This window comes from Ochotona curzoniae, unplaced genomic scaffold (genome assembly GCF_017591425.1).
Source record: "Ochotona curzoniae isolate NIBS_2020 unplaced genomic scaffold, NIBS_Ocur_1.0 contig_4501, whole genome shotgun sequence".
Taxonomy (NCBI): Eukaryota; Metazoa; Chordata; class Mammalia; order Lagomorpha; family Ochotonidae; genus Ochotona; species Ochotona curzoniae.
Genome location: NW_024466307.1, coordinates 19,623,792 through 19,650,066, shown reverse-complemented (window position 1 = coordinate 19,650,066; position 26,275 = coordinate 19,623,792). Strand labels below are relative to the sequence as shown.

General features: G+C 46.7%; 1 protein-coding gene across 1 annotated transcript in view; it reads left to right on the top strand.

The window, feature by feature from the left end:
* ARHGEF28 (Rho guanine nucleotide exchange factor 28) overlaps positions 1-26,275 on the top strand; it is a 112,172-nt gene that overhangs the window by 65,540 nt on the left and 20,357 nt on the right. The window contains 10 exon segments of the mRNA XM_040985911.1: positions 956-1,032; positions 3,314-3,492; positions 4,439-4,530; positions 5,565-5,747; positions 7,416-7,547; positions 10,193-10,293; positions 13,381-13,419; positions 13,521-13,568; positions 17,967-18,452; positions 19,527-19,827. Of these exon segments, the coding sequence (XP_040841845.1) occupies positions 956-1,032; positions 3,314-3,492; positions 4,439-4,530; positions 5,565-5,747; positions 7,416-7,547; positions 10,193-10,293; positions 13,381-13,419; positions 13,521-13,568; positions 17,967-18,452; positions 19,527-19,827 (1,638 nt within the window).

The window sequence follows — 26,275 nt, the reverse complement described above, 5'->3', positions numbered from 1 at the left end:
TGTCTTACTTATCTTAACTGACCTAGGTGGTCTCACCTGGGCCGCACGTAATCCTCTCTAGAACGTGAATGTTCAGATCTCCTCTCAGGGATTCTGGTTTTGCCTCGTTGGGAGCTGCATTGCAAGCTCAAGGGAATACAGGTTTGACCAAGGCTAAGAACCCCTGGGATGGTCTGCTTTCTCTAACACTTCACCCTAAGCAGTTGCCCAGCAGAGCATGAAAGGAAAAGGTTGTGGTCAGTCACTCAAGGTTGCGGTCAGTCACTCCGAGGAGGACGGTCAGGCTTTTATGGGAGTGGCAACTGATGTTGGAAATGGGGTTTGTGGATCAACAGTTTGCAATGTTGTGATGCAAAAATTCTATTCGCAATTTGACACTCCTCTTGCTGCGAGTCACTCACTCATTATTCGTTTGGAATCAGTTGTCAGGGACTTCGTGGTTACAGTGAACCTGGGTTCTTGGGACCCATCTGTAAGGAGGTGGGCAATCTTGACACTCACTGTGACCTTGGTGATCTGCAGAAAATCTGCAGAAAATTCACGGAGGATGCAGACTATGAAAGAACTAGAAAAAAGAACTTTTTTTCCTAAGACCTTTTTGAAATACTTCATGCAATTAAAGGCATGGGATGCCCTCTTACATTTAGTTAGCTTTAATTAGCTTTCTCCCCTAAATGTAGGTGTTTGCCCTCTTTTGTTAAACCCTGCTTCTTTATTGGATGTTTCTCTTCTTTGAAAACCACAGCACTAAATTTTGCTGGAGATGTAGAGCATGCCAACTTAAACACAGCCTTCTGCTAACTTATCTGTAGATTGTATATTTTATGATTAGTCCAAATGTTAGTCTTTTTATTGAATTTACTTAAATCTTAAGCATGAACTTAAAAAAAATTATTAGAAGCATTTGAACCATTCGGTGTCAATATCTGTAATGTGCTTTTTTTTTTTTTTTAAGATATCCTAGCTCTCCTTCTAACCGATGTGCTGCTCTTTCTACAAGAAAAAGACCAGAAATACATCTTTGCAGCTGTTGTAAGTATATGGTCAAGAGATGGTAGTGTAATAAGTGAAAAAAAGCCTTAAATTCCTCATGAAACACTTGTCAAGGGCCCCGTTCCTGTGCGGCTCCTGTCTGTGTGTGATTTATATGACTACTGATGGACACGGCCAGATACTCCCTGGTCTGATAGTGGCTTATTTAATGGCACTCTCTACCCCTTAATACATCCCACCCTTTTCTCTCTCTCTTTTAAAGATTTATTTTAGTTTTATTGGAAAGTCAGATATACAGAGAGGAAGGGAGACAGAGAGGAAGATCTTCCATCCACTGATTCACTCCCCAAGTGGCTGCAGCATCCAGAGCTGTGCTGTATCTAAAACCAGAAGCCAGGAGTTTCTTCTGAATCTCCCACACGGGTGCAGGGTCTCAAGTATGTGGGCCATCCTCATCTGCTTTCCCAGACCACAAGCAGGGAGCTGGATGGGAAGTGGAGCTGCCGGGAATAGAACCGGCACCCATATGGAATCCCAGTGCATTCAAGGCGAGGACTTTAGCCACTAGGCTACCGTGCCAGGTTCCCCTATCTCTCTTTAAGGTTTATTCGTTTAGAAGACAGAATAACAGAGAAGAAAGATCTTCCAGGAACTTGGAATTCTTCCCAGGTCTCCCATGTGGGTGGCAGGGGCCCAAGTATGTGAGCCGTCTTCAGCTGCCTTCCAAGATTCGCTAGTTGAGAGCTGAGTTTGAGTACGCATCTGCAGCTTGTGCCCTTGTGGGTGGTAGTGTTGCAGGTGGCAGCTCAACTCACTGCTCCAACATCCGCGATGCCGGCCCTCTGTCCTTTCCTTTCAAAAGTTATTATCCTACCATCTTTTCACAACACAGCTGACTCACATAAGTTCACGCTTGCTCATGTCCTAAGTGATTCCTGGGTATATTCTTGTTTATACATAGAGGGCATTTGTCTTGTTTGGGAAAGATGCTAGAACTGCAGACTGAAATGCGAAGATTGAGTCTTTGAGATAGACATATGATAGAATAAGGGATAAAAACTATACCAAGAGGACCTCCCTAGTTAGACAGGGCAGCATTCAAAACAGACTTTCACAAAACAGCTTTGGCTTCCCCCTTCAGAGGCAGATCACAGGGCTGGGCAAACCACTAGGCTGTCTCATCATGGTATATATTTTTTCTGGCTAGCCCAAGAAAGGCAGGTCTCATTCCCAGCTGGAGCACTCTGGGCATACTCTGGCGCATGACTTCAGCTATATCAAAGCTGTGTGGTGATGGGGCGGCAGTAGGGGGACAGAATGCCAGGGTCTGGGTAGAGGCGTCGCTCAGCCCACGAGGGAGAAACCAAACCCGGCCTGTTGGCCAACTGTGTAAACAGTGGTAGAAGCCACAAACCAGAGATGGTTCTTTATATTTACCCCAGAGCTGATCATCACACAGACATTCTTTTGGAAATTCTTTAAACTGGCAGCTACTTCTCCAAATCGGCATTTTCCTTAGAGGATCCGCAGTGCTTAGAACCAGGCGTTGGAGGATCACACACAGTCCGTGTTGGTAGAAAAGTTGATTTCATCACAGCTTGGGTTCTGCAGTGTAGACTTTGTTCTGGTCCCATTTGGTGGCATCAAGTTGAAAATCTAGTGCTGCAGACATTGGTTGAGTGCCAGCTCTGTGCAAGGCAATGAGGTAGGCTCATGAAGATGACATAGACCCATGGCTACCTACTGGAGTTCTGCCGGTCAGGGACGTGCAGAGGCACCGCAGGTGCAAGTGTGGAGGTTCTGTAGCTGTGATCTGCCAGGCAGCAGCAGACGGGGCTAGTTGTGCCTGGAAAGTAGAAGGCTTCATCTCCTCACTGTTGCCTTTTAGTTTTACATCCCACCCTTCTGAGCCCCAGCGTTCTGTTTCCATCACTTTGCTCATAACTGCCAAGTCCAATGGACTTTTCAGGTTCCCATCCTCCTCAGTCTTTCTGCACTCCTGGAGAACTGCCTCCTTTCTTCACCACACCACAGCATTTTGATTTTTTTTTCTCTCACCTGATTACTCTCTTTTTAAAAACTGTCTTTTTGAAACACTAATTTTCCAGGATAAACATTCACTCAGACCCGCCTTTTCCGTCCTCCTGTTTCCACACCCTTTCAACTGCAGATTGTACCCATCTTGAAACTCTTTTTGGAAAGGTCAGAAGTAAAATAAAGTTGAACTGGCACTGTTGCGTTTCATAGCTAAGGTCTTTCTTGCCACCCTTCCTCTGGCCCGGATGCTGGCTTATCCGCACATCCTCCTGTCTTTGCACAGGATCAGAAGCCATCCGTCATTTCCCTGCAGAAGCTCATTGCCAGAGAAGTTGCTAATGAGGAGAGGGGCATGTTTCTGATCAGTGCCTCTTCCGCTGGTCCTGAGATGTATGAAATCCACACCACCTCCAAGGAGGAACGGAATAACTGGATGAGGCGGATCCAGCAGGCAGTCGAAAGGTAAATTCTCTTTCTGTCCATAGTCTTGGGAGTGGACTCATTCTGTTTGGAACACTATTCTAACTGTGTCTCCACTGCATGAAAACATTGCTTCAGCTGGGATGATCTGCCTGCTGCCCCTTCACCTGCCTGCCATAGCCCCCCACCTGCGGCCTTGTGCTCTGGGCCCCCCTGCATGTAGTGCCCTCTCCTGCCTTCTGCCTGTGTGTGTCCTGCTGGGCTTTGGTGTAGCTCATGTCTCGCACCTTTCGTGAAGGCCTCCTCCTTACCCGAACTCCTTGAAACATTTCATCAATGCTTTTTATTTACTGCTTGCTGACTGTTATCTGTGTATATGTTTGTTCAGTTAGACTGGAAGCCCCCTGTGGGCAGGGACCTTGTCTTATCTTTCTCTGTGTGTCTGGTACTGAGGAATCGTTCAATAAATGTTTTTCCCTTGGCAGATGAAGTGTTCTGTGGCAATTTATTCCTCTCTGGGCAAAGATGGTTTTCGTAAATATGGGGCTTAAGGGTAGGCTAGTCAATCATAACAATGATTTGATCAATCAGATTCAGATATTATCTAAGATTCTTTCACTTTCACTGTCCATTGTCTCAGGTTGGCGCTTTACCTGTAGCTCCTCAACCCTTCTATCTATGTTAAGATTAGCAGTGCTCAAATGTTACCAAATGTAAAAATTGATTGTATCAATGGATATACTCTAAATTGGAGATGTGTGTGTTGGAGTATTTGTTACTGACTGCGAACTATGTTGTATCATATAAGGTCCTTTAGTATACTCAAGGAAACACAATTTTCATGCCGTGTGTGTGTGTGATGTGTTCTCAGTGCTAAATTTTTCTCCTTCATGAAGAACCCTCTTGCCAAGTCCCCATGTTCTCCTAATGAACCTTCGCATTCTTGGATTTGGTTCCAATGGTCTCTCTTGGCTATTGTCTCTTAAAGTTGCCCAGAGGAAGATGGAGGAAGGACGAGTGAATCTGATGAAGAGAGGCGGAAAGCCGAGGCCAGAGTGGCCAGAATTCAGCAATGTCAAGGTTGGTGCCTGCACTTCCAGCCCCCCGACTGGAGTACTTTTTTTGAATGTTGGGAAAGCTCAGGTATCGTGGATACAAGTAGGGGACTGTTGATTTAGTCTGTGTGCCTTGGCCACTAGAAATGCTCAAATAGGATGACCCCCATGCGCATACACGTGTGTGCACATGCATGTACACACACATTTATGACATGATATGGGTGGAGTACTGCAGATGATCATTGGTTTAACTTCAGGTCCCCGTACTCTCATGCCACAGAGGTGTGACTCTGGCCCAGGCCCTGAGAAGGTCCAACCTTTCATTTGCAAATGCGTGAAGGGAATTAGATGGACTTGAGGAGTCTCCAACCATGGCTTGCCATGGGACCTCCTTGGGGAGATCTTCAGCACTGCTGATTCCTGGGACCCAATGGACTCCAACTGTAAGAGGCACGTCCAGCTCTCCCCAGGTGATTCTGAGGCTCAGAGACAAATGAAAACCCTGCATTCCATGCCAGGGAAGGGCCCTTTGAGCTGTAAGGATTCTGTAATGTGTTGAAATCACAGGAAAATGAAGCACTCCACGATGGTCAAAGGAATTGGCTGTTTAGAGAGAAAAATGTGTTGGTTTTGACCAAGAATTGCTGAGGCCCTAGTGGTTTTTGCCTTTGCATTGTTTTCCTTGTGGGGCTTCAATCACCACGGACTGGGCCTCCTCAATTTTCATGCCTGCACTTAATGTTTAGTCTTAATACAAAACAGCCTGAGTAAACAAAGAATAGCTCTGCGGGTCTTTCTGGAATAGGATAGGAAAGGAAATGAGCATTGTGCGAGTTCCTTAAGTACAGAAAAGACAGTGTTAGCTGAGTGGGTGGAAGAGTAAGAACTGGATCCTGGCTTTATCCCAGACATTGATTTGTGCTTCCCATTAAAAAAAAAAAAAGAATGTAGGTTGGAATGTCTACATAGCAGCATCTTTGCTGTGTGACTTGGATGTCATATTAATTGTCGTATTTGTATTAATGATCATTGTCCATGGTGAATACTATTTCACAGAAATACTCAGTAACCAAGACCAACAAATTTGCACGTACTTGGAAGAGAAGTTGCATATCTATGCCGAACTTGGGGAACTGAGTGGATTTGAGGATGTCCATCTGGAACCCCACCTCCTCATTAAACCTGACCCCGGGGAGCCTCCGCAGGCTGCATCGCTACTGGCCGCAGCACTGAAAGAAGGTGAGTTGCTCTGAAAAAAACTCGGCAGATTCAGGAGATTCTTAGAACTGCTGCACGACACACACTGTGGTCTCGGTGCGGAGACTATAGCAGGACCGATCTTGAACGAAATCTTGACCTTCCTCAAATGTGTATTCTAGAAACAGCAAGCTATAAAGAAGCAAACATGTCAGGGAATATCAGGTGCTTTGGGGGGGGGGGAACCTTGAGCAAAGCAGTGGGAGAGCGATGGAGCTGAAGTGGTTCTGTGTCAGGTAGGATGACCAAAGAAGGCCTTCTTGACACATTGACACACAAGCAGATATGAATGAAGTTGGAAAGATAAGTGTTAGCTGAAGGAAGAGCCATCCAGCATTGAGAGAAGCCGGTGCCAAGCCCCCAGGCATGGATGTGCAGGTGTGCTTAAAGAATAGTAGGAAGGCCAAGGCAGCTACTGTGAAATGAAGGTTGGAGGGTCACCACAGGTGTCAGGAGACACCAAGGTTGATTAGATGACATAGAGTGAGGTAAGGACTTTGAGTTTCATCCAGGATGACAGAGTCTTGAGTGGAGGGATGGCTTGGTTTGTGTTTTAGAAGGAACTCTTTAAGTGCTACGTGGGTACTACACTCCTAGGGGACAAAGCATAGATGGTGAAGTCTAGGGCGTGACAGTGGGAGGTAAGGTAAGATCAGTGGTGATGACAAAGTCAAGGAGGTGAAAAGCCAGCATAATGCAAGGGCTAAGCTCATAGAATTTCAATGATGTAGTGTGTTGAATAGATTTTTGCTTTAGAAGGAGTAGGAGAACGTCCACCAGGTGCTGGGTTGTTCAAGGAATGCAAACGGCAGTAGGTGGGAGGCGTTGTCCGGAGGTGAATGGTGACAAGGAGGGTAAGCCAGTGGCACAGTCTGTGGCAGGAATATTAAGGGAGAAAGGAGCTTAAGTGATATGTGAAGGTCCTGGTCTGTAGGGGACAGTGAGCACGAAGGGTTTAGAGTCTCAGCTGTGGGAGAGAATTCAGAAATCTTGGGACGCACCATGTCTATTTGATAGTCAAGGAAGGCAGGGACTGGAGAGGGTATGGGGCTGTCGCAAGTGGGGTCCATGGTGTGGTATTTGCTAAGATAACCTAAGCAGGGGATTGAAGAGTAGCCCCTGCTGCTTGTGGAAAAAGCAGAATCTATTTTCTCCTCTGGAGAATCAGTACATCTAGAGTAAAGATCGAAGGTTGATGTTTAAAGGAAATTTGGAGAAACATTCTTTCAAAGAATATATTTGAAGCACCTATTTCCAAGTAATAGGTTTCCAAACTCTAATCCTATTTTTTGTATTTAAACAATTACAGGAAGTTTTTTTGCAGCGTGTTAATGACTGAAAGTTGTATTAGAGATGTTTTTATGCGATGAGTTTCCATTCTGGAGGTATTTTATCAAGTTGGTGGCCTGCCATGAAAGAATGTTAAAAGTATTGGTTTAACTTGCAGACCTACACACTGTTTTATAAAGAGCCAGAGAATAAATTATGTGTGTGTGCAGCAGGGGATTTTGGAGGCAGCGTGTATTTTTGTGTGTGCTTAATTTGTGAAAACAGATTTTTAGCTCTTGGACCCCCGTATAAAGGCGCACCCCAAATGCTGTTTGCCAACCCTTGGGTGTGGATTTACACATGACTTTGTTTTTTCCTCAGCTGAAAGCCTGCAGGTGGCGGTGAAGGCCTCGCAGGGGGGAGACGCCGGACAGTCCTGGGAAGAAGGCTGCGGAGAGGGGGTCTGCGTGGACACCCTGAGCTCCTGTGACGCGCTGGGCTCACCTGCTGTCCGTAAGTGATGCTGCATGCCGGGCAAATGCCCTGAACGCAAGGCCTGCAAAAGAAAACCACATCTCTGGGCCTCCTGGCAGGGAGTGGGCGGCGGGGGGAGTACATGTTTTTTTCAAATCAGAAAACAGACACTCACCATGCTAGTCACATACAAGCCTCCTGCAGGTCACATCAGGACAGTGGTGTCCCAGATGCAAGACTGGATGGTGGGTTTTACTGCACTGTTCTCAAGCCACGCGTGGACCTTTTCTCAAAGCTTACCCCGCCTTGCTTTTGATGTGACTTAATGAATACAATTGTGAGAGAATTTTTTTTTTTTTTAAAAAAAGCTCCTTGTAGTCCATTCATGCACAAGCTGAAATTTAATTTCATGTCCACTGACCAACAAAGCATGACTCGGGAGCCTGGAAACACATCATTGGCTCTCTCTCTGTCATGCACACACACATACAGTGAGAAAGAGAGAGAGAGAGAGAGAGAGAGAGAGAGAGAGAGACATGGCAAAAGCTTCTTAATCTGCATCATCATGCTCCTTAGGTCAGTTCGGAATTCATTTACTGAAGCGTCATTTCAACCGATTTTAAGTGCAGGAAAGCGGAAGGAGGGGTATTGGCTGCTCCGAACATCACCTTTGTTGTTGCGTGACCACTCAGGTCGCTGCTTAGTTCCATGAAGTTCCTGAGACAGAGCATAATCAGTGCGTTTGTCCTCATGTGTGGGCGGCTCAGCCTCACCGCCACAGGCTCTCTGTGCAGAAGATAAAGTCTCTTTAGCAGCTAGGGATTAGAGAATTCCATTCGCTCGGGATTTACTTTCGCAGCCTAACTGGGCTAATTAAGATATGTTGCAGCACAGCTTTTTAATTCTATATATATATATTTTTAACCCAACCCCAACTATTATTTACCCTGTTCAAGATCAGCTTTATCTCATCCCGAGTTGCTATTTTCAGAATGTGCACATATGTTTTTCATTTTGAACACAGCCCACATCCACCGGGGGGAGTTGTATCGCCCTGGGTGACTTCCTTTTAAGAGCAGAGCCTCATTATGCTATGAAGGAAGTTCTCTCGAAAAATACAGTCTGTGCTCTGCCGCCTTGAGCATCCCCCCCGACCCTAGAGATAGCTGGGGTGCTCCCTGGGCCCTGCAGCTGCTTCCAGCTCGGGCCTGGTCCTCGCTCCCTCCTGGGCCACATCTTCCGTGACTAGCAAGAGTTGTTAAAGACACCGTGACATCTGCTGGAGGCCCCTTCCTGAGGCTGGGTGTCATGGTTCAGGGAGAGAGGGTCCAGGGCAGGTGAAGGGGCTCCTGTCCCCCAAAGGCTGGACGGGAAGCTGGTACCCTGAGTTTGCTGAGGGAGCTAAACTGAAGCGGTTCGTTCTGAGTCAGGCTGTCATGTCCCTCTGAGATGCCAAGCCCAGCAGAACCTTCCAGTCTCCAGGAAGCCTTGTCAGGTACAGGAGCATTTTGCATTTCATGCACCTATCTGCGGGAGATTGTCCTCCTGAGATTGGCAGTGGGGACAGGGTGCCTGGTCCCTGGGCCGTTCATTCTCCTGCCCCCTTGGGCTGTCCCAGCATCTTTCCTCAGCCGGTGCCTGCGTTGTCCTGAGTCCTTAGGGGAAAGGAGAGGGAGCCGGTTCTGTGGGCAGGCTCTGGCTCCTCTCTCAAGGGTGAGAGGTAATAGCAGCAGGGAGCCAGTTTGGAGCATCCTTTTACTCTAAGGATGTGTTGCCCAGCTGCTAGTATTTGAAGAGGCCGGGGGAGTCCTGGAGGACCGCCGTTTGCCAAAGATAAGGGTGTATTTATTGAAATGGAGACTTAGACATTGCCTTCATTAGGAATGAAGTTTCAAGGTGACACCAAATAAAGACCTCTGCGAACAGTGCAGCTGGGTCCCTGTGCAGCTCAGCAAGGTGCCACTGGCTACATGCTGCGGGAGTGTGAAGGAGCTCGAAATGGCCTGTTTGCAGACAGGCGAGGTGGGCAGCATGGCACTGGGCTCCCAAGGGAAGAGCAAGAAGCACGCTGCTGCCGTGGCGGTCGGAGGGAGGAAGGCACGTCTGATACGTCATACGGTCCCCTAGACTGGTGTGTGGGATGTTGTCAGTTAAATAGCCAGCATTTACAGTGTTGGCGGATTTGGAACGTGCGCAAGAAATGTGAGAAGGAAAAGAGTTGGGAAGCGTGAGGGACCAGGCCAGGTGCTCGGTCCACGTGAACGTGGGACAGGAAGCACCTGTGACAGGCAGCCCCCTGCCTCTGGACTCCTTGCTCCTGCAGTTCTCACACTGGCCATGTGGGGGCCCCGAGACAGGTGTGTGTCACTGAGAGCCATGATTTCATGTTCGGATGCCTGTGTGCCCTCCACAGGATTCACTGTGTCCCCAGCATCACCTGTACCCATCTGGTCTCCACAAACAACAAGAGACCCGGGGCAGGGGGGAGGGGGAGAGTGGGTCATTGTTGATTGGGGTTTGGGGTGTGTATTTGATCCAGTGGTCTGTAAGCCCCGTGTGGGCAGTGGGACTCCGTGCTGGATCTGGACAGAGGGCAGCTGGGTGGGCATGCTCATTCATAGTGTGGGGCTGACTGCTGTTTTGATGTCCTTTTTAAAATTTCTGTCTCGACGCTGTGCTTGCAGCAGTAGCCCCCGAGGGGACAGAAGAAAGAGGCTGTTGGGCTGAGGATGGCGGGAGCCAAGGTGTGGGAACCGGCCAGGTGGGCCCTGACGCTGGAGAGAAGGTATGATCAACTGATGTGTGGGTACCCAGCTCTGTGTCCTGAGCCGGCTGCGGATGCAGCGCTGTTGTCAATTTCAATACTGGCCTCTCTTCGCTTTCTGATTCACCTCCCCTTTTCAAGTGTGCGAGTTCTGCCTGTGCAGAAAAAGTAACTGAAAAGTCACTCCCTTTATCCTACTGCAAACTTTCGCTTTTCCTTCGCTGAGGCAGGGCAGCTCTGCCAAGCGACGGGACAGGGTGCTGAGAGCCCTGGGCATCGGATGGCAGGGATGTCACTGAAGCTGTGCTTTGGGGCCTTCTTGCTGCTGGCACCTCCCTTGAACTTCTCTCAAAGTGTTTTCCAATGCCAGCACACATCCTCTGCGTTGTGTCTTTGGTCTAATCTGACCCATCTCTCCTTGGGGCACAGTGGTTCCAAATGCATCTTGTCTTTTTTGGCTTACTGCCCATGAGGGCTCTTGAAGCAGTTTATGGAAAATATGTGCTGTGAGAAACAGCTGTATGCCTGGATTTCAAAGGATTGCAAACTCTTTCTTTTTCCTTTTCTTTCTTTCTTTCTTTCTTTCTTTCTTTCTTTCTTTCTTTCTTTCTTTCTTTCTTTCTTTCTTTCTTCCTTCCTTCCTTCCTTCCTTCCTTCCTTTCTTTCTTTCTTTCTTTTCTTTCTTTTCTTTCTCTTTCTTTCTTTCTTTCTTTCTTTCTTTCTTTCTTTCTTTCTTTCTTTCTTTCTTTCTTTCTTTCTTTTTCTTTCTTTCTTTCTTTCCATCTGAACTTTTTTGTTCATTCCATTTCCCATAAACGTTCCAAAGTGCCCTGGGACAAAGCCTCCTGTAACCTCCCCCCCCTCCTTAAAAGTGAAGTGCAGAAAATGGCCTGTTAACTTCACCAGATGCACAGATGTCAGACAGAGGGAAGGGGGTCAGGCGTGCTGGGAGGCAGCCAGTCGGCCTCGGGATCATCCGGGGCCCGAGGCTTCAGCTTTGTCTGAAATTGAGTTAGGGATGGCCCAAGCACCAGCCTGTCAGTGTGAGAAATGACACATGGCAGGTCTCCTCTCGCCTGTCACAGCTTATGTATTCTATAGGCTTCCTATAAACTGCATATGACTGAAAAATCAAGCCCAAGGTTTCGAAAGAAAAGTTACACACACACACACACACACACACACACACACACACACACACACACACCAGTTGCGATTCAGTGTTTTGTGCAGGCTGAAATGAAGAGAGGCGTGCAGTACCTTTATGCCCGTCCCTGTGTCTGAGCTTTCCAACTTGTTGCTTCTTAACGTGTCTCAGGGCGTGCTGCCCCTGCAGCTTTGAAGTTGGGAGCTCGCAGCTGCTTTGATCATGTTAGAAAATTAAGCAGGAAGGAGTAAGGGTGGCCGGCCTGGTTGAGCCTCGGGAGCTGCAGCGGCCCCGCCCCCACTCCTCCCTTGCCTGTCCAGCTGAGCATCCGTGTCCAGATTCCTGTGGGGGTGCAACGCCCCGGGGAGATGTTGCCCTTAAAACGTTTCGGTGAACCAAACCGACGTGAAGAGGGGGATCATGTGAAATAAAATCTTAAACAATATTTAATAGATATGTCATTTTAGGATGAATTTCTATGCTAAGGTAGGGATGAAACAAATTTCTGCCAAAAAAAAAAAAAAATCTTAACAAATGAACTCTAACCCCGTTAACAGAAAATGCTGTGACTCACCAGTGCAGTTATACATGGGTACCACTAGGTGGCAGACCAACTCCATGAAAAAGGTAGCAAGGCAGTTTACCAAAGGTACCGATTCCTGGGGTACAAACAACCACATGGAGCACAATTCTATGAATTGATGTGCTTCCAATTCTTACAGAGCTCAAGAACTCTGTAACATATGATCTTTGGTTTTAGAAAGTCTTGGAAGGTGGCTAGGCATGGACAAAGTAGCAAGAACCCCCAACTCCGGCCAGAGCTGGGCTTCTGGGTGCCGGTGAGCAAAGGACGGATCCCTCTCCTCGCCGTCTATCCTTTCAGACATTCACTTTCTCTCTCAGGGGCCTCTTAGTGATGACATTTTTAATGGACAGCGTGAGGGAAGAGACCGGTCAAGCTCACCCAAGGCATCATCAGCCTGTTTCTGATTTTTCGGCCCACAAGTTCAAAGTTACCGAAGAACTTTGGGTAACTTTACCCAAACTTTTTTGAGGTTTACTCAAACAAAAGCAAGGTGCATGTTTAGACTCTATGTTCTTGGAGGGCAGGAAACTGGATGATCTCTTGTAGCAGGTGGTGTGGAATTTGGTGGCTGTTCATTGCTTAGTTATCGAGCAATCACATTCAATGCATAGTCATTCACCTGTTAGGTACCTGCACAGGCCAGGCATCACCCTTGGGTTTGCAAATACAACATGCCACATAAAGTCCTGGTTGCCATTGATGTACATCCTAGTGAAGGAACGTTAAGAACTAAATAAGTAGACGTCCAGTTCAGTCTGGAACCTGGAAGGCCCCGATCTTCAGATGAGCCCTTTATGTGTGTGTTGAAAAGACAAGGGCTGAGGTACAGGAGCTGTCCTCGGGGAGCACGTGGTGTCCTCTGGCCTCATGTGTGGCTTCTGCTGAGTAGGATCTGGGATCTGGCAGATGCATCCACTGTTGTTTCCAAGCCACTGGTCTTTCTGACATCATGAAGCTGCAACAGTGAGATGGGGAGTTTGAGGCCGAGGGTGTGTGGGGTCCTTGAGTGCCCCCATGTGCCACCTTGGATGCCAGAGGTCAGCCTGGGCCAGGCAACAGCTTCAGCCGGGACACAGAGAGCTCAATGGACAGTGCACGTTGCGCAGGTAAATATCATCGCTTGGAGTCCTGAGGGATTCCTGCTGTAAGGGATGTTTGGGTTGAAATTGACCACATCGCTCAAGCACCAAGCTCGGGCGAAGGGAGCTGTCGTTGCCCCGGGGTGGTTTCATCCCATCGACTTGCATCTCGCGGAGGGGACAGTCCCCGTGGCTATGGAGCAGCGTGCGGAGTGGCTGCACAGCCCGCTCAGGTCAGGCGTGTCGGAGCGCGATGGTGCGGGTGGCCACTCACTTGATGTTTTTCTGTATTTTAGGTGGAACCCAGAAGCTTCCCAGGTTCCTCGCAGTCAGAGGTGAGCTCCACAGACGTTCGTTGGTCACCTTGCTCTCTCTCTCTCTTTGTGGGCAGTGAAAGCTTTCTCAGGAATTTGACACTCACGGTCTTGTTTTGCAGATCATACAGGCGATACAGAATTTAACGCGCCTCCTATATAGCCTTCAGGTAACGACCCTCCTCGACCCTTGGACCTTGTCAATGTCACTTTTAATGCACCTCGTTTTTGATGACTCCCGGACTTGCAAAGTTAGAGCAGTTGAGAGGCAGGGAGCGAGCTTCAGGGAATGTCAGCCACCTAGCATGACTGTGCTCCAAGTGTTGAATGCCCCAGCTGGTTTTGTAATCACCAAACAGTACCACTGCTACACATTACACCATTCTTCTCTGACCGTAAAACAGTTCATATCTTTAAATATATATATATACTGATGCCTCTGGCCTGGCTTGGTGTTTACCGTGGAATTCTTGGGTGAGCGTAGTATGGCTTCATGTTTCCTGGTGAAAACTTTAGTTCACACCTCCACTTTTTTTCACTTCTGCATGTGGCCTTGGGCCTCTCGAGTGCTTAAATAATTCATACGCTCCTTCATGCTTTTGCTTATTCAGCCACTCCGCAGATACTGAGTTCCCAGCCTCTGCTGGGCACGATGCTGAGGGCGAACGGAACCCGAGTGGCTCCCAAGGGTGCTCCACAGCGCTCATGAGCAAAGGGAAATGAGGAGAAATTTGTTTTGGTGCAAAGCAATTTTGAAATCTGTGCATACTCTTTTTTTTTTTTTTTCCCATCGTAGACACTTTGTATGAACTTTTTCAGGTACTCTTATTTTACTCTTCAAGGAAGAACAGGCATAAAATTCCTACTTGCGTTAGACATGAAAGCATTGGGTGATCCCGGAGGCCACACACAAGAAGATGGCTCAGTGCTTACTGTTGCTTCTTGAAATGATACACAAGCAGTGTTTGTTCCTATGGAGAAATTTGAACATAGAAGACACTGACCTGTGATTCTGCAGAAGGAATTCTTAATCGTCGTGTTGGTTTATATCCCTCCAGATTTGAGTCGGGTGGTGTAAGAACAACACCGCAGGCCTTTCTGTAGCATCAGCTGTTAGTCTGTAGCTCCGTTTTCAAGGATTGTGTCAGACTGAATTTTGTAGAGTTTATTTATCCAAACCCTTGGGTTTTGTCTTTTGCATTATTAATCATGCTGGGCTGAGCAACTGGTATACTGACCTCTGATTAAATCTGAGGGTTTTCTTAGGGTAAGTTACCACGTTCTGTGTAAATAGAAATCTTCACCAGGAAATGTCAGGCGCGCTGCACGCGATGCTGTCTTGTTGATGCTTCAGCTGCACCGAGACATCTTTCTCTCTTGTTCTTCTCCTCCCGTGGCCTGATCTCTGCGCCAGTGCCACTACCCTGATCATGGAAGCTTTGTCTTACATTTGAAGGCATGGCAGCACCAGTCTCATCTTATTTTACTGTGCAGATTGGCATACTGAGCCATGAGAACTTTTGGAGCACGTTGGCAAGTTCCTTAGTTCTAACCAACGAAGACTGTTAATATAAAACGTGATCATATTTGTGGCTTAGCTATGAGACCACCTTTGCTGTGGTCGTCCTCTGGTCTCACAGCCTGGACCAGCGCCTTGTGCTTTGGGCTGCTTTATTCCTGTCTTACATAGGCACCATGCATACGGATTGTTATCTAATGTCTTCCCATTTCTTTGTTGCTGTTATGAAGAGGATTTTTTTTCCTCTCTATTTCTGCAACAATTGTTCTTTTAATAAAGATACTAATTTTTACGTGTTACTTTTACACCTGGCTAACTGTCAATTTTTATCTTTTAATAGTTTTCCCATTGCTTTTTTTTTTTTGAGTCAGGTAGAAATAAAAATTCCAGAATAAAAGTGTTACGCTAGCCTCCTATAGTTGCGTCAATTTCATTTACCACTTTGGCCGGAGCTTCTGCAGGTGTGTTTAATAATAGAGGTGACAGGACTCTGCTCATCTCACTCACGGCTTAGGCGAATGCCTTCAGCATGGTTGCTAGTCTGGGGGAGATGCTTGTATCAAATTATCATGCTGAGCAAACAATGCTTCCTGCTAAGTGAGGAGAGATATAAGAAGGAACAGGCGTTGGGCGCTGGGGCTTAGTGTGCCTGCCTCGCTCCTGGGGTGCATTCTCTTCTCCCGCCCTGGAAGCAGCCCTGTGTGGATTCAAGGTTCAGAAAATCCTGGGGACCTGACTGGTCTGCTCTTGACATCTCGTTAGGTCGCAGTAGCCGGGGACATATCAAAGTCTGTAGAGATTCAGGCGAAGCACAGCCTTGGGGCTGCCTGGGAATGTGGGCTCCGAAAGATGCTGCTCACGGCACGGGCACTGACGCCTTTTGAAGTGGAACTTCTTATGTGTGATTGAACCTGTTTGTAGAAATAAGGATGAAATGAGATTTGATCTCTATTCAGAGAGTGTAGCTCGAGACGAACTAAAAACAAAGCAGGAGGGAAAGAATACAGGTTCTAACAAAGTGAAGAGAGAGTGAATTAAGGATTTTCTAAAATTTGAAAAGCAAACGTGGCTTCCTAGCCTAAGCAGAAATGGAAACGTGAAGTGTGGAAATGAGTATCCGATCTCCATGCTCCAGGAAGGAGAATGGTTTTATCCTCAATCTCAAGTGATTGTGAAGAACAGTTTGTGGTAGTACTTCATTGTTCTCACTGAAACCCTTACATAAAGGTTATTGTATGTAATAGTTTTGTATTGGATTTGTGTGCTTGGTCCTGTTGAGGAGCCAAGGATCAGTGAGGGTAAAGTGAGGATGTGCAGTCGTCTGCCGGGTCGTGCGCTTGATGCTGGAGTGATCCCTGCTCCCCAGAGGGGAGCAATCACACCTGCTCACGGTCATGGTTATTGCTCTGTCGCGATAACTTCTAAAAGCCACTAACCAAAGATTCGCCAAAGTCTGGAATGCTTAAAATTAATTTTCAAATTAAAAAAAAAATAGAGTGTGAGTTTATGACTTGGCGAATGACGAATTCTCATGCTGAGTCCCAACCCAGTATATGTTCATTTTTAATTTGTCCCTTCTGTACTTCTTTGCACTTTCAATGGGAACTTTAAAAATTCAAAGCTTCCAAGGGCATTCACAGGGATTTTGTTGTTGTTGTTGTTGTGTATTTGGTTGGTTTCTGGAATCATCCCAAAGCTTGGCAGTTATTTCCTGTGATGCTGCCAAACATTTCGTAGGCCTATGAAAAGCTTGGCAGAATCTTCCATTTAAAAAAAAAAAAATCTGGCTGGTAAGACCCCTGGGGTTTATAAGTATCTATTTTTCCCTTAATCATTCCAGACTTCTGTTGGCAATCTATTAACAAATGAATTTCAGCTTCATTTTTTATGCATGACCTTTCAGTTGCCAAAGACAGAACAGTAAGGAGACCAGTGTTAACCACTTACATACACAGTTTTAACTGCTATTCTTTGGCATTATGCTACGGGAGCTTACTTACCAAAAGCCTTCGGATAGTGGAGTTTTATTTATTTATTTTTTTTATGTGCTCATGAAAGTAACTTCTGGTTTGGGACTCAAATACAGGATACTAGTGCGTTTATTTCGATTCCTAAATTCCTGTGCATTACCACCTGGGGAGACCTCGGCAAGAGAATGGCGTGCGGAACAGGAAGTCAGAGCCTCATGTCTTTAAGCATCGAGTCTTCCTCCAGAAGACAAGTATTATCCAGTAACTGCAGGAAACCGCGTTTCCAAGAGAGGAGACCGGTGTAGCCAGCCTTCTGTGGTCACTGGCTCTACATCTGTGGATTCCACTAACTCCACAGGAAAAAAAAAATTGAAAAAAATTCCAAAAAGTTCTAAAAAGACAAACACTCAAATTTCTGAGCACCCAGTTCTTTGCTAAATGAGGCAATAGCTTATTCTAAGCATTGAAAGTAATCTGGAGATGACTTAAAGTGTACAGAGAGGTGGCAGGGCTCAAAAGCCAACACTGTACTGTGTCTCTTTTTTCAAAGATTTGTTTCTTATTTGGAAGAATTAGAGCGTGTGTGCGCATGATTATTTACTAGTTTGCGCCCCAAATGATTGCAGCTGGACTAGACTGAAGCTCAGTACCAGGAACTGCAGGTGTCCCACGTGGGTGCAGGGACACAATTATTAGCAGGGAGCTAGACTGGAAGTAGAATAACCAGGACTCAAACAGGTGCCCATATGCGATGCTGACACTGCCAGTGGTGGCTTACTCCGCTGGGCTGTAACGCCAGTCCCAGAACATCATTTCCTAAAGGAGATTCTGGTGTGTGGGGGAGTGCTGGCCCCATTCCCCTACAGATGGTGCGGAGTGATTCTATTGAGTGTTTTCTTTGTAAATTCTCAGACTAGTAGGAAATGCAGACACGCCTATCTGAAACACCATGGGGCACTAACTTGGAGAAAGTGCGTGAAGAAAGGAGGCTATTCGTGTCGTGCGTTTGTGTTTAGAGGTCTCTCTAAGCAAGCCACATGGAGCCTGTGTGAGGTGGTCTCTCGTCTCTTCTCCCACAGGCCGCCTTGACCATTCAGGACAGCCACATCGAGATCCACAAACTGGTTCTCCAGCAGCAGGAGAGCTTGGCCCCCAGCCTCTCCTTCCGAGGCAGCCCCTTTCCCGACCAGGACAAGTGCCGCCATCCGGAGAAGCAGCGCGAGGAGCTGGCTGACATCTATAAGCTACGGCATCAGTTCCAGCAGGAGCAGCGGCGCTGGCACCGCAGGTGCGACCAGCAGCAGCGGGAGCAGGAGGCCAAGGAGAGCCTGCTACAGGCACGAGAGCGCCAGTGCCAGTCCCAGGAGGAGCTGCTGCTGCGCAACCGGGGCGAGCTGGACCACCAGCTGCAGGAGTACCAGCAGAACCTGGAGCGGCTGCGCGAGGGCCAGCGCATGGTGGAGAGAGAGCGCGAGCAGGTGCGCCTCCAGCAGAGTCTGCTGTCCCGCTGGAGACATGGCCGCCAGAGGAGCCTGCCTGTGGCCTTCCCTGCAGGGGGAAAGGAGGTATGGCTCTCCCGGGGGAGTCTTGGTAGCTTCCAAAAGACACATTGAGTCCTGGTTGCTCTGTGTCCTTGGGTTTTGAGCACTTCGTATGAGTTTTTCAGTTTGTAGCTGAGAACTTTCAGAGGTAACACATAGATGCTTTGATTTTTAAAAACTGATTTATTTACTTGAAAGCCAGACTTAAAGGAGAGAAGGAGAGAGAGAGCACATCCATCTGCTGATTCAATCCCCAAACGGCAGGACCTCTATTATGATGTCGCATGTAGGTGCCAGGGACCCCAGCACTTGCACCACCTTTCCCAGGCCCATTAGCAGGGAGCTGGTGCAGAAGCAGAGCAGCTGGGACATGAACCCATGCCTGTGTGGGATGCCAGCATCACGGACAATGGTTTAACCCTGCCATGCCACAGTGTTGGCTCCATATCTTTAAAACTGGGAGTTTTAAAGGTTTGAGTCCTGTTTGGTCATTGTGTTCTGTGATTGCCTTTGCCGCGGCAGGAAACGTGGAATTGAAAGGGCCCTGCTCCTTGTCCTGGGAGCAGATGTCTTGTGAACAGGCTGCTTTCCTTCTGTTTGAAGGCCCGTCTTTGTGTGATCTGGTTTATAATGGGAAAAGAATGCTTTACCATGTTCTGTAACAGGTGCACCTTTTTGCGAACGAATGAGGTGTGTTTTAGGAAATGTCGCAAGGCTGGCATTATTCTGTTATGCCAACCTGTCCTGTCTTTGTAAATCTGATAATCGTCCATCTAAAATCCATTGCACGAACACTAGGCAACGTGAACTGTATGAATCCATGATGGAGTAGGAGGAAGCTTTGGGGAGAGTCTGTGACCACATCTTACTTTGCTTGCATCTGAGTGCAAGTTCCTGTGTCGTGTGCTTGCACACTTTGGATCGGCAGTACATATTCGAAGGTTTTGGATCTAGTTCGTTCTAAAGGACTGGGAAAGGGCAGTAATGACAATGTTGTTTTCAGCTGCACTGTTACTGAAATCTTGATGGAATAAGTACTTTTTTTTAAAATTTATGTGATTGGAGAAATGACTGCTTTTTCTGTATTTCTTTACCTAGGTAATGGAACTTACTAGATCTGAGAGTTTATGTCATGAAAACTCATTCTTCCTCAATGACGCATTAATACGAACGCCACTGAATGCTTTCAGCAAACCCAGTCCCTCAGGTGTCCAGCAGGATGTCACTTACCCCCCAAGTGTATCGCATTTCGACTTGACCAGGACTTGTGCAAATCAAGCAGATCACAAGACAGGTGACCTCCCCCTCTTGGATGTCAATCACGAACTGTGGACTGCTGCTGGGTCCTGTCACCAGGCGCCTCCTCCCCATGAAAGCAGGAAGGATTCTTGTGCAAATGGTAATTAACGCTTTACACATCATCTCTGTCATTTCCTGGAGGATTTGTTTCTCTGAGCGGTGGCTCTCGAATAGAGCATGTCAGAGTGTGCCCTAGGCTCAGGGTAGATGGGTGCCGCTGGATTGGGGTGCGTGGCCTAAACAGAACTGGGGAATTCTGGAGTCTGCCTTCAGCAGCCCTATTATATCCTAGCGCATGGAGAAGCCACCAAATGTAGGAGCCAGCCAGGTTTTTTTCGGTCTGTGGGTACAATAATGGCATCCCCTTAGAGGTGAAGCAACTTGGTATTCTTCCCTACTGCAGAGCTCGCTCCGTCCTGTTATACACGTCCCCCTGCTCTCACAAATGAGAGATATGGACACCATGTGTGGTGAGGTTTTATTGTCTATCAGGGCAATTTCCTGTAACCTTAGTGTAATCTTCTGTACAGCTATTAAACACCCACAACGAAACTGTTAACATCATTTGTCACCGTGAAAAAAGATGTTGTCCCCGTGTAAGTACCTCGTAATAACGCAATTTGCTAATCCCATTATAGCATCTGCCAAGTGCAAAGGAGAGGCAGCTCGAGTTACCAGCGCCACATGTATCCAAATGATCGAAATCCACCTCTAGTATAAATTGTTTTCTGTGGGATATGGAATAGGGAATGAGAAAAACTTGAAACCTTTCTACCGGAAAACAGATGGTATGCAATGGAATAAACAAATGGCATGGAATAAATCATTGACAGTGAAATGTTATAAGGACGTAAAACCAGCAAGGGCTTCCTTGACCTTCAGGGTTGGCCCTGGATCTCATTCCCACTCCCTGTTCTTAGTGGGTTGGGTAGGAGGACCACTTTTCAGCAACAGAGGTTGGGATGCTGCGTTATTTCTCCCACGTACGTGGTCACCAGCCTGTGCAGGTTGCCTTCCTGCTGGTGGGAAAGATGTGGGTTTTTAGTCGGGGCTGTTCCCTCATGGCACCCCTCAGCGCTGTAACAGCCTGACTTGCACAAGCAGCGGGGAGGACTCAGTGGTTCTTACAGGAACCGTGTCAAATGTCCATCAAGACAGAAGCAAGCGATGCAACAGAATGGTTTGGTGTTTTAAAATGTGGCAAACAAGGCAAAGCATTATTTGCCCATGTCGGTTTGGAGGCCAGGTTGTAGAATGCCTGCTGGGAGCCCGGCTGCTGTGCTGTGTTGAGCCTCGGTTTACTGTGCACTGGCCTCCGCGCCGTCTTGTCAGCATTGTTTTGTGCTGTGGCTTTGGTAGACTTCAAAAACTCGGTCTGAGTTAAACCACATTCAGCCTTTGTTTAAAAGAATTCCTTTTTTTTTTTTTTTTTAGTCTCTGCTATCTTTTTTTTTTTTTTCTGTTGACTTGTGCTTCAAAGTGGAAAGCTTTTAAATGTCTGGCAGCCTACACACAGTAGATAGAAAACGTGCTAAAGAAATAAACAATGATTACGCACTGAACCCGTCTAGCCACATGTGAGGAATTTGACATCGCCAAGGGAAATGTGGAGAAAATGCGCTTCTTATGTTTGAGAAATTGTATGTCCAATGTAGGCCTGGGTACTCAGGACGTTGATGGGAGACAGGAGATCCACCTTTGACCTAAATCCCGCAGGAACATCCTGGTGTGTGTGAGTAGGGATTAGACCAGAAATTCTGTGTGCATTGTTAACCATGGGATTTTTTTTTTCAACTGGTCAAAAGAAAAAAAATTCCCTATTTATGTTTATTTAAGCATGATAAGCAGTTTCTAGAGGAAACAAAGTAAAGCCAGTGGATAAGGCAGTGCAAGGGAACTGAATAAAACTGGATATGTGTTTGAAAATGTATTTGAAAGGCAGTTACAGAGAGGGAGGAGAGGAGGGAGGAAGGGTGGGAAAGAGGCAGAGGGAGATATCTTCCATCCCTTGGTATGCTTGCTAAATGGCTGCAATGGCCAGAGCTGGGCCACGCTAAAGCAAGGAGCTCGGAGCTTGATCTGGGTCTTCCATGTGCTTGCAGTAGCCTAAGTGTTTGGGCCGTCTTCCGCTGCGTTCCCAGGCGCATGAGCAGGGAGCTGAATCTGAAGTAGAGCACCTGGGATTCAAATCAGTACCCAAATGGAACGCCAGAGCAGCAGGCAGTGGCTGAATATGCCACAAACATCAGATATTCTTAAGGGAGTCGCTGGAGCCCAGTGAAGTTGTTGGGCCTCTTCCAGGCACTTCACAGCTCTGACCCTTGAAGAGGGCTCATCATTAGCCCTTAGTGGGGGTCTTAGCTGAGAGCCAGGAGTGCTCTGCACGCCTCCTCCTGGCTGGTGGTGACTGCGGGGACTGAGCTGGAAGAGAAGGCCCCAGGGTGTGCTGGGCACTCAGTTGATGGACTGCGGTCAGCGACGGTGTGGTGTGGTCTCCTGCTTTCCTGTCTTGCCGCTGAGTTTTTGGGTGAATAGTCATCAATGACGCTGTTGAGGACGCTACAGTTCACAGTACTCCGGCTGACAACATTGCCTCTCCTGTTCTGGGCCAGGAGTTTTACTAAGTATATGTTTAATTATAATTTAATGAAGGCTGTGATGGGCATTTTGTCATGAGACTGAAGTCCGCTATCTGAGGTGACAGTGGAAGGAACGGTTTACTCTGTTGCCTGGGTCGGTACTGTGCATGTGGGGCCATCTCTGATCAGTGGAACTGCAAAATGAAGTCCAGCATCACTGAAGCCAATGGAAAGCATTGCATGTCATCACATTCTCACGTGCATTTGGGCGTTACTTAGTTCTATGGTTTGGGTCTTAGTTGGATGTTGAGTGTTCCTGATAGGCTCTGTCTTGGAAGTCTTAGATTAGCGGTGATAGGAGCGTATAAAGTTAATCTTTCACTGGTGAGTGGTGGGGTCTTAGGGAACTGATTGGCCAGGAGGAAGCTGTTAAGGTGGTGCCTCTTGACTTCTAAGCAGTCACGGAGACATAGCCATGAGCTCTTGCTTGCTGTGTAATTGCCCTGTGTATCTCAGGACCCCATCAGCTAGCACACCCTGACTGGTTGCCTCACTAGGTGAGCCTTGATCGTCCACTATGAACCTCCTGAACCTGGAGCCCAGAAAAGGCTTTCCCCCTTTTAAAGTTAACGTCTCACATTGTAGCTGATAAAAGGTTGACGAATACACATAGATGGGGATTTGATTGGTTCAGTCTAACTTCATCAGACTTGTTAATGAGTGATTGGGATTCTTTTTTTTTTTAAGATTTTTTTTTTTATTGGAAAGGTAGACTTAGAGAGAGAAGGATATATATATATATATATATATAGATAAAGATCTTCCATCCACTGATTCACTCCCCAGGAGGCCATAATGGCTGGAGCTGAGCCAATCCAAAGCCAGGAGCCTGGAGCTTCTTCCAGGTCTCCTATGTGGGTGCAGGGTCTCAAGGCTTTGGGCCATCCTCTATTGCTTTCTCAGGCCACAAGCAGGGAGCTGGATGGGAAGCGAGGCTGCTGAGATTAGAACCGGTGCCCACATGGGATCCCAGCGTGTTCAAGGCGAGGACTTTAGCTGCTAGGCCACCACACTGGGCCCCATCAATACTCTTGAGCCTCACTTTATTCACCATAAAACATGTTTTCTTACGATATTTTAGGTCCTCAGTCTAGTCTGGCGATAACCCCATACTTTTCATAAATATTTTCTAAGGCAGCACCTTAAACATGATTGTTCTGTCATGAACAAGGTTATTGGATGTTTGGACATTAAATTCAAGTTAGTATTTGGCTTTATTTGTCTAGTGGGCCTTTGACTTATGGTATTAAATATGAAATATTTTGAGTCTCTTTTTTTCATTTGTTTTTATCTATGACCCAGTATCCGTAGGTTACCCAAAAATCACTTCTCAGTGCAGGAAAAGCAGTATGACTTCATTATGCATACAATCAAACGGAAATCAAGAGCCAAAATCCATGTGTTAGACATAGAAATATTGAAAATAAGAGAGCAACTTTATTAAGTTTGGATTCCAGAAGACTGTTTACTTTAACTGCATAGTAGAATTTTGGTGCCCAGAAAAATACTTCAAAATTCGTAGTATTTTATTCAGATACTCTTATCTTGGTAATTAAAAAAAAAAAATAGGAGACAGCTGTATTGAATTTCCAATGCCACGTTTTTGACATCAGGCAAGAAAGCAGAACTTTTCCAAATGAGTAGCTATGCTATAATTAGTATTTTTAGGTAACAGCCTTTAAGAAGGAAGACTCATCATTTCTAATGTTTTTAAAATATTCTGTAACTCAGAAATTGGCACCTTATTTTTATAACCTGTGTGGGAAGATGCTTTACCGGATACCTCTGGGCAATTTCCCATGCAGCCGAAATTGGCATTTGCTACCACAAGCTCCAGGCACAGAGCTGTGTTTGAAGAGAGGTTATTTGAGCTTGCCAGGGGGCCGTCTCACCTCGCATAGGCTGGCCCTGCAGCAGCCCAGATCTGTTCCCACGCAGCTCTGCAGGACAGGAAACCCAAGATCAAAGCGGCGGGTTCTTCCTTTTTAAAATATTTGCTTCCTTTTATTATTTATTTATTTCAAACGGCAGAGACAGAAAGACGCAGAGGAACTCATAGGGACTGAGAGAGAAAGTGATCTTCCATCTGTTGGTTCACTCCACCGAATGCCTGCTGCAGCTGGCCGTGGTGAGGCCCAAGGCAGGAGGCCAGAGCCCTTGAGTCTTTCAGGTGGCTGGCAGGGACCCAGCTATGGGAGTTGCCTCTCCTGTCTTCCTTGATGTGCACTGCAAGAAGCTGAGGTCAACGGAGCCAGATGTGTACCCAGCGCCCTGAGATAGGGCGTGGGCATCCCAAGCCATGCTTCAGGTGCTGTGCCAAATGCCTACCACCAGGCTGGTTGCTTTGTGGCTTCCCTCTCCATGGCTTACATTCTGGTGTGTTCCACCTGCCGGGGGCCAGAGCTCTCTTGGAGATGTGCATGCACTGGGCCCTACTCAGCGATCTCACTGCATACAATGACCTCCTCCAAGGGCATGGTTGCCATGCTCTCTGGAGTTTTCAATGTTAGGACTTTGGTGATGAATTTGGATTAGGGCAACAATTCAGGGCTTAGCAGGGAATACAATGCTTGTTTTTCTCTACAGTCTTAGATACCATGTAAACCTTAATTTTTTAAAAACTAGAAAAAAATTGTCCATGATGCAATATTTTAGGCTCAGAGAATTTATCCTTTTGCCTGCCCCATTCCCTCCTTGTCCTGCACTGTTTCCCCTCTATTACAACAGTAGTAGAGTCCTTTAACAGCAGTTACAAGTCCATCGTTTCTAGAATTTTTATATGTCCCAAAGTTGAATGATAATTAAATGTTAATTTTTTTCTTGGTTAGGAAAGTGAATTAAGCTTTATTAAAAAAATAGATAAGTAAAATTTTGTTGTTACTTAAGTCTATGTCAATACATAGAAATTAAGGCAGAAAATATGAATTACGTTAGTTCATTTGCTACTTAGGTGGCTTACACAAGACATTTAGGCTGTCAGTCCATGCTGAAGCTTTGATTAAAGGCTTTGGTAATTTTGCACTTTCCATGTGATTGGGAAAAATATTAGATGCCTATATTTTGTGTTGCCTAAATGAAACCAAATTTGAAGGGTTGGAAACATTCATTACAGTATCAAATTATTATCCAGATAAATTTGTAGGAGTCTAAAGGAGTCAAACTTGGAAAATCATTGGGTGACTCTTTTTGCTCACATGCTATCACTGTAAGTGATATTTGAAAGGAAATTGTGATATTCCTTGCTCCTGGTAACAACCATCCTGACAAAAGTATAAAAAGTGAGGCCCAAGGGCCTAGTGTTAATCTTTCTTATCGGTAGATGTAGACGGTTGACTTCATCCTTTTGCAGAATTTGTACCAGGGGAAGGAAACATGACATTTACTTGTAGAGCCTGGTGAGCCACGAGTGCCGGCTGCCAACTTCCTGATTGCATATTCTCTGGGGGCAGGTTGGCTGTGTGAGCCAACTGGGCCAGGGCCATCCCGCTGTAGCACATAGAGCCCAGTACACAGCAGGAGAGCAAAACCAGCAGGTGGGTGGATTCCAAGGCAGTCAGCCAGCCATGTGGCTGCCGGTTCATCCCGCCCCAGGCTCCAGTCTGGTTTGGACAAGCTGCTGAAGTGGGAGTCCATTTAGAATGAATACTTCCACGGGTTAGGTCTGACTTTGGGTCATCATAAAAAAAAAAAAAAAAGGAGGGGGAGAGGAGTGAGGGGAGAAAAATGAAAGACATACACATATGCATACCCACTTAAACATATGGTCTGTAGGCTGCGTGTTTTATCTTTCTAGAATGGTGCAGTTTTGTTCTCAAAGTGATTAAGGGCTAGGAAAGCAGTTTGTAACCATTTATGAGCCAAACGTACCTGAAGTACAAGGCTTGCGCCCATCAGTTACAGTGACGTGTA